The sequence below is a fragment of the Mixophyes fleayi genome, chromosome 12 (assembly GCF_038048845.1).
Source record: "Mixophyes fleayi isolate aMixFle1 chromosome 12, aMixFle1.hap1, whole genome shotgun sequence".
Taxonomy (NCBI): domain Eukaryota; kingdom Metazoa; phylum Chordata; class Amphibia; order Anura; family Limnodynastidae; genus Mixophyes; species Mixophyes fleayi.
In genome coordinates this window covers 6,714,409-6,728,937 of record NC_134413.1, presented here as the reverse complement: position 1 = coordinate 6,728,937, position 14,529 = coordinate 6,714,409, and the positions used below count along the sequence as shown (strand labels likewise).

The 14,529-nt window shown below is 43.4% G+C and overlaps 1 protein-coding gene across 10 annotated transcripts in view; it reads left to right on the top strand.

The window, feature by feature from the left end:
- TRIM9 (tripartite motif containing 9) overlaps window positions 1–14,529 on the top strand; it is a 71,273-nt gene that overhangs the window by 25,263 nt on the left and 31,481 nt on the right. For 5 of the 10 annotated variants that reach the window (XM_075192822.1, XM_075192827.1, XM_075192826.1 and 2 more), the window contains exons 2-3: window positions 3,113–3,244; window positions 5,407–5,529. In XM_075192822.1, coding sequence (XP_075048923.1) covers window positions 3,113–3,244; window positions 5,407–5,529 — 255 coding nt within the window. The remainder of the gene's footprint in view (window positions 1–3,112; window positions 3,245–5,406; window positions 5,530–14,529) is intronic. The other 5 variants (XM_075192830.1, XM_075192825.1, XM_075192829.1 and 2 more) reach the window with 1 other exon arrangement.

The following is a 14,529-nucleotide window of genomic DNA, read 5'->3' as shown; positions in this document are numbered from 1 at the left end:
GCTTGATGATAATGTCTTTTGTAGATGCGAAGGCTTTCATGTTACTGAATGCAGTTATTCAGTCAGGGTCCATTACAGAGAAGCCAGAGGAAGTGGAATCCGTACTTTCTTGCCTGGCGTTCAAAAACAGCTCTGCGTATAGAGAAATTCATTCAAAAATTACTCGCTGCAGGCTGCCATAATTCTATAAAAGTCAGTTCGCATTCCAGGCCGCGGACTTTCATTTATTGATGAACCGCAGTGTATTTATTATATGTTCAGACAATGCAGATGCTGTTAATACATTATATACCAGTGATGGGCAACAGGTGGCCCTCCGAACCTCCACCTGTGGCCCCCAGTTCATTCCTCCGTTGTCACATTCCTTTGTTGTAAGGTGTAACACTTGTATAAAACACCCACTGATATGTTATTACAGATAGGGGTCTTTTTCTTTGATTAAATGTATTGTTTTACCTTATTACGGAGATTACGGGTAACGTGCGGCCCTGTTACAGGCTGGGGCGCCGCCTATGCGGCCCTTGAAGTAGAACAGGCTATAAGGAACCATTGTTCTGATAGGTAGGGATTCAATCTTGCAGATCGTTTTCCTTTAACAAATAAAAATCTTAAAAAGACAGTGTCAGTTTCTCACCAGCGTAATTAAGTATTTTAATCCCAACAAGGGATTGAAATCACTGCACATCAAACCACCACTTTATGTTAATTAATCTTGAATTAATAAGGGCACAGAGGTTAATACATCTGAGATCTGTCTGACGGCTTAGTACATTCATCAAAGTAACATGACTACAAAACAATCCGGGACCCCCCCTCTTATGTCTAAGAGTTATCTACGTATTATTATTCTCACCTCTGGGAGTTGGAGCGTTAAACTTGGAGCGTAACCTCGAGGGAAGAGAAAAACAATGTACGTCAGTGGGTAAATATTGTGATGTGTAGATCTCGATGTATTCATTATCTTTGTTCCCAAGACAGACAGCGGCGTCATTATCTATTTGTTCTTTCCCCTATAATAATTGTGTCGTTCGTTGGCTCGGTACAATGCGCAAATGAGTTCTATGCTATAGAACGGGCAATTTGCATAAAGTGCAAAAGCAGATTTTATAATTCTTTCCCTATTCTGATATTTAAAGGAGAACTGCAGTATTTTTCTTTAACAAGGCTTCCCTGTGTGCATCTGGTAAATTGCAGGGGTCATTTCCTCGGGATTCCCCCCCAATTTGCAGGTTGCTCACTGCTCCCAGAGACTAGTTTTGATCTGCATTGAATGTGTTGAGTAATCCGACTGGTTGAGCCATATGCGCTTGCCCAATCAGCATCCAGAACACACTGTGATGTCAGACCCACTCTGAACCACAATTCTACAGGGTGCTCCATTGGGGAGTATCCTACAAGTGTTGGGGGTCCCGGGGACAGAGAGGCTGTTTAAGGTCATGTTGCTACACTATGGTTTGTATATGGAGAAAGGTTAATGTTACGGAGCTTTTGGTTAAAAAATAGTTATGAATCTGAAGAAGAAAAGTGTCACTCCCTCAGGCCTTCAGTAAAAGACAAGTTGGGTTGTGTTGGGTGATTTCAGCTTGCAGCAAAGTCCTGCCTAGTTACTTTGGGGTTGACATCTCTATTATATCAGGACGGGATGGTGCAGACAGGAAGTAAAGAATGTAGCGTAGACCCTGATATAACATAAATAGCATTTTGATGACTGACCCTCCTGTGACTGATCCTCCGATGACCGACCCTCCGATGACTGACCCTCCGATGACTGACCCTCCGATGACTGACCCTCCGATGACTGACCCTCCGATGACTGACCCTCCGGTGACCGACCCTCCGATGACTGATCCTCCGATGACTGACCCTCCGATGACTGACCCTCCGATGACCGACCCTCCGATGACCGACCCTCCGATGACTGATCCTCCGATGACCGACCCTCCGATGACTGACCCTCCGATGACTGATCCTCCGATGACTGACCCTCCGATGACTGACCCTCCGATGACCGACCCTCCGATGACCGACCCTCCGATGACTGACCCTCCGATGACTGACCCTCCTATGACTGACCCTCCGATGACCGAACCTCCGATGACTGACCCTCCGATGACTGACCCTCCGATGACTGACCCTCCGATGACCGACCCTCCGATGACCGACCCTCCGATGACCGACCCTCCGATGACCGACCCTCCGATGACCGACCCTCCGATGACCGACCCTCTGATGACCGACCCTCCGATGACCGACCCTCCGATGACTGATCCTCCGATGACTGATCCTCCGATGACTGATCCTCCGATGACTGATCCTCCGATGACCGACCCTCCGATGACCGACCCTCCTATGACTGATCCTCCGATGACTGACCCTCCGATGACCGACCCTCTGATGACCGACCCTCCGATGACCGACCCTCCGATGACTGACCCTCCTATGACTGACCCTCCTATGACTGATCCTCCGATGACCGACCCTCCGATGACCGACCCTCCGATGACTGACCCTCCTATGACTGACCCTCCGATGACTGACCCTCCGATGACTGACCCTCCTATGACTGACCCTCCTATGACTGACCCTCCGATGACCGACCCTCCGATGACCGACCCTCCGATGACTGACCCTCCGATGACTGACCCTCCGATGACTGACCCTCCGATGACTGACCCTCCGATGACTGACCCTCCTATGACTGACCCTCCTATGACTGACCCTCCGATGACCGACCCTCCGATGACCGACCCTCCGATGACCGACCCTCCTATGACTGACCCTCCGATGACTGACCCTCCGATGACTGACCCTCCGATGACTGACCCTCCTATGACTGACCCTCCTATGACTGACCCTCCGATGACCGACCCTCCGATGACCGACCCTCCGATGACCGACCCTCCGATGACCGACCCTCTGATGACCGACCCTCTGATGACTGATCCTCCGATGACCGACCCTCCGATGACCGACCCTCCGATGACCGACCCTCCGATGACCGACCCTCCGATGACCGACCCTCCGATGACCGACCCTCTGATGACTGACCCTCCGATGACTGATCCTCCGATGACCGACCCTCTGACTATCTGTCGTTATTTTGTATTTTCAGAGTCAACTTTCCCAAGCCCTGAACGGATTGTCAGACAGGGCCAAGGAAGCCAAAGAGTTCCTCGTCCAGCTCAGAAACATGGTCCAGCAAATCCAGGTACAGTTGTCAGCTGACAAAGACTCAAAGCAAAAGGTCAATACACACTTTGTAATGATATTTTTTTCACAAAATTAAATTTGTAATGATATTTTTTTTCTTTTACATTTACACCATGAATTATAAGCGCGTCAGTGGTCGGTGTTACAGGTTCATCTCAGGACATAAATAGCAACTTATTTAATGTATGTTTGTGTTTAGCTTTTTGTGGGTTACTTTTTGTTTACTTTCCATTCTTCTTTTCCTGTTCCACTGACTTATTTTATGCCTTTCAGTAGTTTTTAATACTTTTTCTCTTGTCATTTTTCTCCTTTCCTGGTAATTTTAGTGCATTGTACATTTGGTGACCCAGTGTTAGTGTAACATAATATTTGCATCTCATTTACATATCCTGACCCACAATTTCTAGACGCAGAGGAATTGCTTTTATGTCTGATTCTGACCTTGTCTAAAACATGTGAATATCATCTATAATAACAAAATTCATTATGTCACATTTTGAAACACTGTAATTAAAAGCAACCTGGTAATTTTACAAATATTTGAGACCAAAAAATAAATAAACATAAAATATTTATATGCAGAGCGGTTGCTTTGTTATTTGACATTTGTTATTTAATAACAGATCATTCCTGACATGTTTGAGTATGAAACCCATTTGTCAGTTTATTTGTTTTGCATAAATAATCTATTGCTCTTTTCAGAGATAACAATGCGAAACGCGTCGCATCGCCCCCTCCTCATTGTGTTAGGATGAAAATTGAGGTGCTTGTCACAGGAAGGGGGGAGGTGGTGCTTAATGACCCAAGATTAAGAAAGTTGCCAATTATGCTTTATGCTATGAGGATCGTAAGGGCTGTTTTGGCAGCCACTCAATCGCACAGGCAATGTAGGATTAACACCCGTGTGCGTGTTTCCGTGCCCGTGAAGTAGGGTGACGTCCACTTATTCCTTATACAATACGGGATTTTGCAGAAATGGTGGCAGTGGTGACTGTGACTCGGTAGCTGCTTTTATTGAGCACTGAAGATGTAAAAATTGGGATAATTCAAGTGAAGTCGGCACCTTGCTATTATCCATTATATACAGTAATGCATAAATGAGGGTTAAAATTGCAGTATTTTAAAGGAGAATTCCACCCAAAATTAAAATTTCAGCTATGGGTGGAATATCTTAAGTAAAACTCAGTCCCAAAAAATTGCAGAAATTAGAAATGACTCTCTGCACCTTTATATGCCTGCAACGGTAAGATATGTGTATTTGGGTTGGCTGAACCCACATTTTTCCCTGTTTGCAAATAAACCCCATTCTATTTACTTACACTGAGCAGTATTTAACTTCTTGTAAGATAACCATGTGAATGATTCACGGTAGAGAAAATTGAGTGTTACTTATAACGAGTGTTACTTATAACGAGTGTTACTTATAATGCTCGCATCAGTTGGTGGTGGAATTTCCAATAGTCAAGCCAGGCGGAATTATCCAAGATAGGAGGATCTCATTGTGTAAATCATTTTTTGTTTGATTCAAAAGCAATTATTATTGTATTAATCAATGGGGGAAAAGTATTTTGGGCTGATATTTTATTATTAATATTATTAATAAGATATATTACTATCCCAAGGGTTTTATTGGGCTAACCGCATGTGTGTCATCAATAAATGTTTATATTCTCATTAAAATTTGGTAGATAAGAGGTAGAGACCCACATTCAACCGGCGCATGAAGAGACCCTTATATTAAGGCTATTTTTAATGGTTGGTATTGTGGGAGGGGGGGGACCGTCTGGTTTGAGACTCAGGGCCTGGTGCTGTGTTGAATAAACAGCCATTTGCGTCGCATAAACTGTGAATTCGCTCTGCTAGAGTTGCATGTATCCACTTGGGCCTGGAGAGGGGTAACAGAAGGGGGGTAACATAGGCTGAGCACAGTAAGGATGGGATTGCAGAATTGTGAAGCGACGCAGCGCTGAGCGCAGACGCAGGTAGTGGTGAACTGGGGCCCTTTTATCATCCAGGTCCCACTGGGTGATACCTATAGGCAGACTTGTAAAACGTTCACTATGTATCTTTGTTGTAAATCACTAATTATATGTTTGTGTCACTGAGTAGATATTGTTTAGAGATGATTGTGTTCCGCAGTCAGCTCTTGTTGTGTGATGTGTAATCACCACACTCACCAGCACATGTGTAATGCAGGAGAACAGTGTGGAGTTTGAGGCCTGTCTGGTCGCCCAGTGTGACGCCCTCATTGATGCCCTAAACAGACGGAAGGTCCAGCTACTAGCCCGGGTCAACAAGGAGCATGAACACAAACTGAAGGTGAGTCCACTGCAGTAATACCCCAAACTGGGCCAGTTCTAATCCATGACTTCCTAACATCCCCCCATTTATCTATTCCATCTCTATCTATGTTCTATCTATCTATCTATCACATATCTATATATCCTATCTATCACATATCTATCTATCTATATGTCTATCTACCAATGTTCTATCTATATGTCTATCTATCTAATATCTATATATCTCATATCTATCTATATAATATGTTCTATCTATCTATATATCTCATATCTATCTATGTTCTATGTATCTATGTTCTATCTATCTATCTATCTCATATCTATCTATCTATCTATTCCATGTCTATCTATGTTCTATCTATCTATCTATCTTATATCTATATATCCTATCTATCACATATCTATCTATCTATCTATCACATATCTATCTATCTATCTATCACATATCTATCTATCCATCTATCTACCAATGTTCTATCTATATGTCTATCTAATATCTATATATCTCATATCTATCTATCTATCCATCTATCTATCCATCTATCTACCAATGTTCTATCTATATGTCTATCTATCTAATATCTATATATCCATCTATCTACCAATGTTCTATCTATATGTCTATCTAATATCTATATATCTCATATCTATCTATATAATATGTTCTATCTATCTATATATCTCATATCTATCTATCTATCTATGTTCTATCCATCTATCTATCTCATATCTATCTATCTATCTAACCCATGTATATCTATGTTCTATCTATATGTCTATCTAATATCTATATATCCTATCTATCACATATCTATCTATCCATCTATCTATCCATCTATCTACCAATGTTCTATCTATATGTCTATCTATCTAATATCTATATATCTCATATCTATCTATATAATATGTTCTATCTATCTATATATCTCATATCTATCTATGTTCTATCTATCTATGTTCTATCTATCTATCTATCTCATATCTATCTATCTAATCCATGTATATCTATGTTCTATCTATATGTCTATCTAATATCTATATATCCTATCTATCACATATCTATCTATCTATCTATCTATCTATCTATCTATCTATCTATCTACCTATGTTCTATCTATATGTCTATCTAATATCTATATATCTCATATCTATCTATATATATGTTCTATCTATATATCTCATATCTATCTATCTATTTGTCTATCTATTTATCATATATCTATCTATCTATCTATCTATCTATCTATCTATCTATCTATCTATCTATCTACCTATGTTCTATCTATATGTCTATCTAATATCTATATATCTCATATCAATCTGTCTATCTCATTTTTATCTATCTATCTTCTATCTCATATCTATCGGTCTATCTATCTCTTATCTGTCTATCTATCTATCTTATATCTCATATCTATCTATCTATCTTCTATCTCATATCTATCTATCTTATATCTCATATCTATCTATCTATCTATCTATCTTATATCTCATATCTATCTATCTATCTATCTATCTATCTATCTTATATCTCATATCTATCTATCTATCTTATATCTCATATCTTATATCTCATATCTATCTATCTATCTATCTTAATTTAGTATAATTCACTATACATACAGACAGTATATAATATATACAGTATATCACATGAATACTATGTATCGCTGACATAGATACATATTTGCCTGAGCGCTCTCTGTGCTTTGTAGCGTTGGAAGCCGGTGACAGTATCCCATCTTGTAGAGCCGGGGGGTCTCCGGGGTAATCACACATCCAGCTTCCTCTTTCTTTCGTACCTTTCATGTTTTCCTGTGTTTTGGTCCCCAGTGAGCAATAGATTTTTCCTTCTGGACATTACAGATCTCACCTCATGTTAGTCCCGAGCAGCTCGGTAGCTGAAATCTTCTATAATTAATCTTCCTCTATCTTGTTTTCCTAAAGTCTGAACCCTGCATGATTTTATTCAATGTGTAAAATTGCTGCGGGCGATTTGGGGGCTTGGAAACCAACGGAGATCTGATTCTTCTGTATGTTTGTTTATAGCGGTAAAGTCTAGCAAGAGCGACTATGTACGTACGTCCTGTGACCGGCCTATAAATTCATTCCGCCTAGGGGCAGACTTTTAACCCTCGCTAAGTAAGCTGGGAAAATTGTAGAGGAAAGATAAGTGACAGTGAGACACGTTCTCCGTTCCTCTGTTTGGTGACATCTGTGCGGTGGGGGATTTAAAGGTATTTTACACCATAAAGCAGAAATCCCACAAAGAAGATTTTCTTTCCTTAAACAACAAGTCAAGGACTTTTTAAGCATGCGTCTGTCATTTTTTCTTGATTATAAAAAGATGGTGCCACACCCCTAAGCAAATTGACATAAATGGGAGAATAAAAATCAAATTGTCATTTCAAGGACTAATTTATTTAAAAATGTGATGTTATCATTTTTCTTCGCTGTCTTTCTACAAATCATTATCTCCTTTTCAAAATCTCTCCCATTGGCAAACAAATGGCTGCCGGGCACAGTCAGTCTGCTGCACAGACAGAGGCTCACAGCTCTCAGCAGGTCATGTGATGGCAGAGGGGGAATAAGGAGGAGGTCACAGTGCACAGAGATCAGAGGGGAGTTCCAAAGCCTCTCTGCTTCATGTGTCATGTGACTGTGGTTTCCATGGTAGCCCGGTATCAGAAATCATTAATAGCGCGAAGAAAAAAAAAACAAGGGGGGGAGAAAACTGTAAAACTATTTTGTTATATATTTATACTGTCAGACAGAACTGTTTATTTTTGTATCCCCCCCCTCTCCTCTTTGATGCCCAGCACCTAATACCACATGTCTAGGTCAATAGAACCTTGTTCAGATGCAGTCCCTGGTCCCACCACACAAAGACATCAGCCTGGAAGCTCTTTCTGTTGTTACAAAATCAGCAGAATGTATGGTAAAAAAATGCAGTTTCAAATAATTGTTCTTAAACAGAAACATATAATTTGACTGCAGATAAGAACCGCTTGGCCCATCTAGTCTGCCCATTTTATAACCTGTGGTAACCTCCAACCCTATTTGATCCTTAGTTCTTTGTAAGGATATCCTTATGTCTATCCCAAGCATGTTTAATTTGCTCTACTCTATTAGCCTCTACCACCTCTGACGGGAGCTATTCCACTTATCCACTACCCTTTCTGTGAAGTAGTTTTTCCTCACATTTTCTCTGAACCTACTTCCCCCAGTGTCAGTACATGTCCTCGTGTTCTAATACTTCTCTTCCCCCAGTGTCAGTACATGTCCTCGTGTTCTAATACTTCTCTTCCCCCAGTGTCAGTACATGTCCTCGTGTTCTAATACTTCTCTTCCCCCAGTGTCAGTACATGTCCTTGTGTTCTAATACTTCTCTTCCTCCCAGTGTCAGTACATGTCCTCGTGTTCTAATACTTCTCTTCCCCCCAGTGTCAGTACATGTCCTTGTGTTCTAATACTTCTCTTCCCCCCAGTGTCAGTACATGTCCTCGTGTTCTAATACTTCTCTTCCCCCCAGTGTCAGTACATGTCCTCGTGTTCTAATACTTCTCTTCCCCCCCAGTGTCAGTACATGTCCTCGTGTTCTAATACTTCTCTTCCCCCAGTGTCAGTACATGTCCTCGTGTTCTAATACTTCTCTTCCCCCAGTGTCAGTACATGTCCTTGTGTTCTAATACTTCTCTTCCCCCCAGTGTCAGTACATGTCCTCGTGTTCTAATACTTCTCTTCCCCCCAGTATCAGTACATGTCCTTGTGTTCTAATACTTCTCTTCCCCCCAGTGTCAGTACATGTCCTCGTGTTCTAATACTTCTCTTCCCCCCAGTGTCAGTACATGTCCTCGTGTTCTAATACTTCTCTTCCCCCCCAGTGTCAGTACATGTCCTCGTGTTCTAATACTTCTCTTCCCCCCAATGTCAGTACATGTCCTCGTGTTCTAATACTTCTCTTCCCCCCCAGTGTCAGTACATGTCCTCGTGTTCTAATACTTCTCTTCCCCCCAGTGTCAGTGCATGTCCTCGTGTTCTAATACCTCTCTTCCCCCCAGTGTCAGTACATGTCCTCGTGTTCTAATACTTCTCTTTCCCCCAGTGTCAGTGCATGTCCTCGTGTTCTAATACCTCTCTTCCCCCCAGTGTCAGTACATGTCCTTGTGTTCTAATACTTCTCTTCCCCCCAGTGTCAGTACATGTCCTTGTGTTCTAATACTTCTCTTCCCCCCAGTGTCAGTGCATGTCCTTGTGTTCTAATACTTCTCTTCCCCCCAGTGTCAGTACATGTCCTTGTGTTCTAATACTTCTTTTCCCCCAATGTCAGTGCATGTCCTTGTGTTCTAATACTTCTCTTCCCCCCCAGTGTCAGTGCATGTCCTCGTGTTCTAATACTTCTCTTCCCCCCCAGTGTCAGTGCATGTCCTCGTGTTCTAATACTTCTCTTCCCCCCCAGTGTCAGTACATGTCCTCGTGTTCTAATACTTCTCTTCCCCCCAGTGTCAGTACATGTCCTCCTGTTCTAATACTTCTCTTCCCCCCAGTGTCAGTACATGTCCTCGTGTTCTAGTACTTCTCTTCCCCCCCAGTGTCAGTACATGTCCTCGTGTTCTAATACTTCTCTTCCCCCCCAGTGTCAGTACATGTCCTCGTGTTCTAATACTTCTCTTCCCCCCAGTGTCAGTACATGTCCTCGTGTTCTAGTACTTCTCTTCCCCCCCCAGTGTCAGTACATGTCCTCGTGTTCTAATACTTCTCTTCCCCCCCAGTGTCAGTACATGTCCTCGTGTTCTAATACTTCTCTTCCCCCCAGTGTCAGTACATGTCCTCGTGTTCTAATACTTCTCCTCCCCCAGTGTCAGTACATGTCCTCGTGTTCTAATACTTCTCTTCCCCCCAGTGTCAGTACATGTCCTTGTGTTCTAATACTTCTCTTCCCCCAGTGTCAGTGCATGTCCTCGTGTTCTAATACTTCTCTTCCCCCCAGTGTCAGTACATGTCCTCGTGTTCTAATACTTCTCTTCCCCCAGTGTCAGTGCATGTCCTTGTGTTCTAATACTTCTCTTCCCTCCAGTGTCAATACATGTCCTCGTGTCCTAATACTTCTCTTCCTCCCAGTGTCAGTACATGTCCTTGTGTTCTAATACTTCTCTTCCCCCCAGTGTCAGTACATGTCCTCGTGTTCTAATACTTCTCTTCCCCTCAGTATCAGTACATGTCCTCGTGTTCTAATACTTCTCTTCCTTCCAGTGTCAGTACATGTCCTCATGTTCTAATACTTCTCTTCCCTCCAGTGTCAGTACATGTCCTCGTGTTCTAATACTTCTCTTCCCCTCAGTATCAGTACATGTCCTCGTGTTCTAATACTTCTCTTCCCCCCTTTGTCAGTACATGTCCTCGTGTTATAATACTTCTCTTCCTTCCAGTGTCAGTACATGTCCTCGTGTTCTAATACTTCTCTTCCCCCCAGTGTCAGTACATGTCCTCGTGTTCTAATACTTCTCTTCCCCCCAGTGTCAGTACATGTCCTCGTGTTCTAATACTTCTCTTCCCCCCAGTGTCAGTACATGTCCTCGTGTTCTAATACTTCTCTTCCCCTCAGTATCAGTACATGTCCTCGTGTTCTAATACTTCTCTTCCTTCCAGTGTCAGTACATGTCCTCATGTTCTAATACTTCTCTTCCCTCCAGTGTCAGTACATGTCCTCGTGTTCTAATACTTCTCTTCCCCTCAGTATCAGTACATGTCCTCGTGTTCTAATACTTCTCTTCCTTCCAGTGTCAGTACATGTCCTCATGTTCTAATACTTCTCTTCCCTCCAGTGTCAGTACATGTCCTCGTGTTCTAATACTTCTCTTCCCCTCAGTATCAGTACATGTCCTCGTGTTCTAGTACTTCTCTTCCCCCAGTGTCAGTGCATGTCCTCGTGTTCTAATACCTCTCTTCCCCCCCAGTGTCAGTACATGTCCTCGTGTTCTAATACTTCTCTTCCCCCCAGTGTCAGTGCATGTCCTCGTGTTCTAATACTTCTCTTCCCCCCAGTGTCAGTACATGTCCTCGTGTTCTAATACTTCTCTTCCCCCCAGTGTCAGTACATGTCCTCGTGTTCTAATACTTCTATTCCCCCCCAGTGTCAGTACATGTCCTCGTGTTCTAATACTTCTCTTCCCCCCAGTGTCAGTACATGTCCTCGTGTTCTAATACTTCTCTTCCCCCCAGTGTCAGTACATGTCCTCGTGTTCTAATACGTCTCTTCCCCCCAGTGTCAGTACATGTCCTCGTGTTCTAATACTTCTCTTCCCTCCAGTGTCAGTACATGTCCTCGTGTTCTAATACTTCTCTTCCCCCCAGTGTCAGTACATGTCCTCGTGTTCTAATACTTCTCTTCCCCCCAGTGTCAGTACATGTCCTCGTGTTCTAATACTTCTCTTCCCCCCAGTGTCAGTACATGTCCTTGTGTTCTAATACTTCTCTTCCCCCCAGTGTCAGTACATGTCCTTGTGTTCTAATACTTCTCTTCCCCCCAGTGTCAGTACATGTCCTTGTGTTCTAATACTTCTCTTCCCCCCAGTGTCAGTACATGTCCTTGTGTTCTAATACTTCTCTTCCCCCCAGTGTCAGTACATGTCCTCGTGTTCTAATACTTCTCTTCCCCCCAGTGTCAGTACATGTCCTCGTGTTCTAATACTTCTCTTCCCCCCAGTGTCAGTGCATGTCCTCGTGTTCTAATACTTCTCTTCCCCCCAGTGTCAGTACATGTCCTCGTGTTCTAATACTTCTCTTCCCTCCAGTGTCAGTACATGTCCTCGTGTTCTAATACTTCTCTTCCCCCCAGTGTCAGTACATGTCCTCGTGTTCTAATACTTCTCTTCCCCCTCAGTGTCAGTACATGTCCTCGTGTTCTAATACTTCTCTTCCTCCCAGTGTCAGTACATGTCCTCGTGTTCTAATACTTCTCTTCCCCCCAGTGTCAGTGCATGTCCTCATGTTCTAATACTTCTCTTCCCCCCCAGTGTCAGTACATGTCCTAGTGTTCTAATACTTCTCTTCCCCCCAGTGTCAGTACATGTCCTTGTGTTCTAATACTTCTCTTCCCCCCAGTGTCAGTACATGTCCTTGTGTTCTAATACTTCTCTTCCCCCCAGTGTCAGTACATGTCCTAGTGTTCTAATACTTCTCTTCCCCCCCAGTGTCAGTACATGTCCTCATGTTCTAATACTTCTCTTCCCCCCAGTGTCAGTACATGTCCTCGTGTTCTAATACTTCTCTTCCCTCCAGTGTCAGTACATGTCCTTGTGTTCTAATACTTCTCTTCCCCCCAGTGTCAGTACATGTCCTCGTGTTCTAATACTTCTCTTCCCCCCAGTGTCAGTGCATGTCCTCGTGTTCTAATACTTCTCTTCCCCCCAGTGTCAGTACATGTCCTAGTGTTCTAATACTTCTCTTCCCCCCAGTGTCAGTGCATGTCCTCGTGTTCTAATACTTCTCTTCCCCCCAGTGTCAGTACATGTCCTTGTGTTCTAATACTTCTCTTCCCCCCAGTGTCAGTGCATGTCCTCGTGTTCTAATACTTCTCTTCCCCCAGTGTCAGTACATGTCCTTGTGTTCTAATACTTCTCTTCCCCCCAGTGTCAGTACATGTCCTCGTGTTCTAATACTTCTCTTCCCCCCAGTGTCAGTACATGTCCTTGTGTTCTAATACTTCTCTTCCCCCCAGTGTCAGTACATGTCCTCGTGTTCTAATACTTCTCTTCCCCCCAGTGTCAGTACATGTCCTCCTGTTTTAATACTTCTCTTCCTCCAGTGTCAGTACATGTCCTCCTGTTCTAATACTTCTCTTCCCCCCAGTGTCAGTGCATGTCCTCATGTTCTAATACTTCTCTTCCCCCCAGTGTCAGTACATGTCCTCGTGTTCTAATACTTCTCTTCCCCCCAGTGTCAGTACATGTCCTAGTGTTCTAATACTTCTCTTCCCCCCAGTGTCAGTGCATGTCCTCGTGTTCTAATACTTCTCTTCCCCCCAGTGTCAGTACATGTCCTTGTGTTCTAATACTTCTCTTCCCCCCAGTGTCAGTACATGTCCTCCTGTTCTAATACTTCTCTTCCCCCCAGTGTCAGTGCATGTCCTCGTGTTCTAATACTTCTCTTCCCCCCAGTGTCAGTACATGTCCTCGTGTTCTAATACTTCTCTTCCCCCCAGTGTCAGTACATGTCCTCGTGTTCTAATACTTCTCTTCCCCCCAGTGTCAGTACACGTCCTCGTGTTCTAATACCTCTCTTCCCCCAGTGTCAGTGCATGTCCTTGTGTTCTAATACTTCTCTTCCCCCCCAGTGTCAGTACATGTCCTCGTGTTCTAATACTTCTCTTCCCCCCAGTGTCAGTACATGTCCTCCTGTTCTAATACTTCTCTTCCCCCCAGTGTCAGTGCATGTCCTCATGTTCTAATACTTCTCTTCCCCCCAGTGTCAGTACATGTCCTCGTGTTCTAATACCTCTCTTCCCCCAGTGTCAGTACATGTCCTCCTGTTCTAATACTTCTCTTCCCCCCAGTGTCAGTGCATGTCCTCATGTTCTAATACTTCTCTTCCCCCCAGTGTCAGTACATGTCCTCGTGTTCTAATACTTCTCTTCCCCCCCAGTGTCAGTACATGTCCTCGTGTTCTAATACCTCTCTTCCCCCAGTGTCAGTACATGTCCTCCTGTTCTAATACTTCTCTTCCCCCCAGTGTCAGTGCATGTCCTCATGTTCTAATACTTCTCTTCCCCCCAGTGTCAGTACATGTCCTCGTGTTCTAATACTTCTCTTCCTCCCAGTGTCAGTACATGTCCTCGTGTTCTAATACCTCTCTTCCCCCAGTGTCAGTACATGTCCTCGTGTTCTAATACCTCTCTTCCCCCCAGTGTCAGTACATGTCCTCCTGTTCTAATACTTCTCTTCCCCCCAGTGTCAGTACATGTCCTCGTGTTCTAATACTTCTCTTCCCCCCCAGTGTCAGTACATGTCCTCGTGTT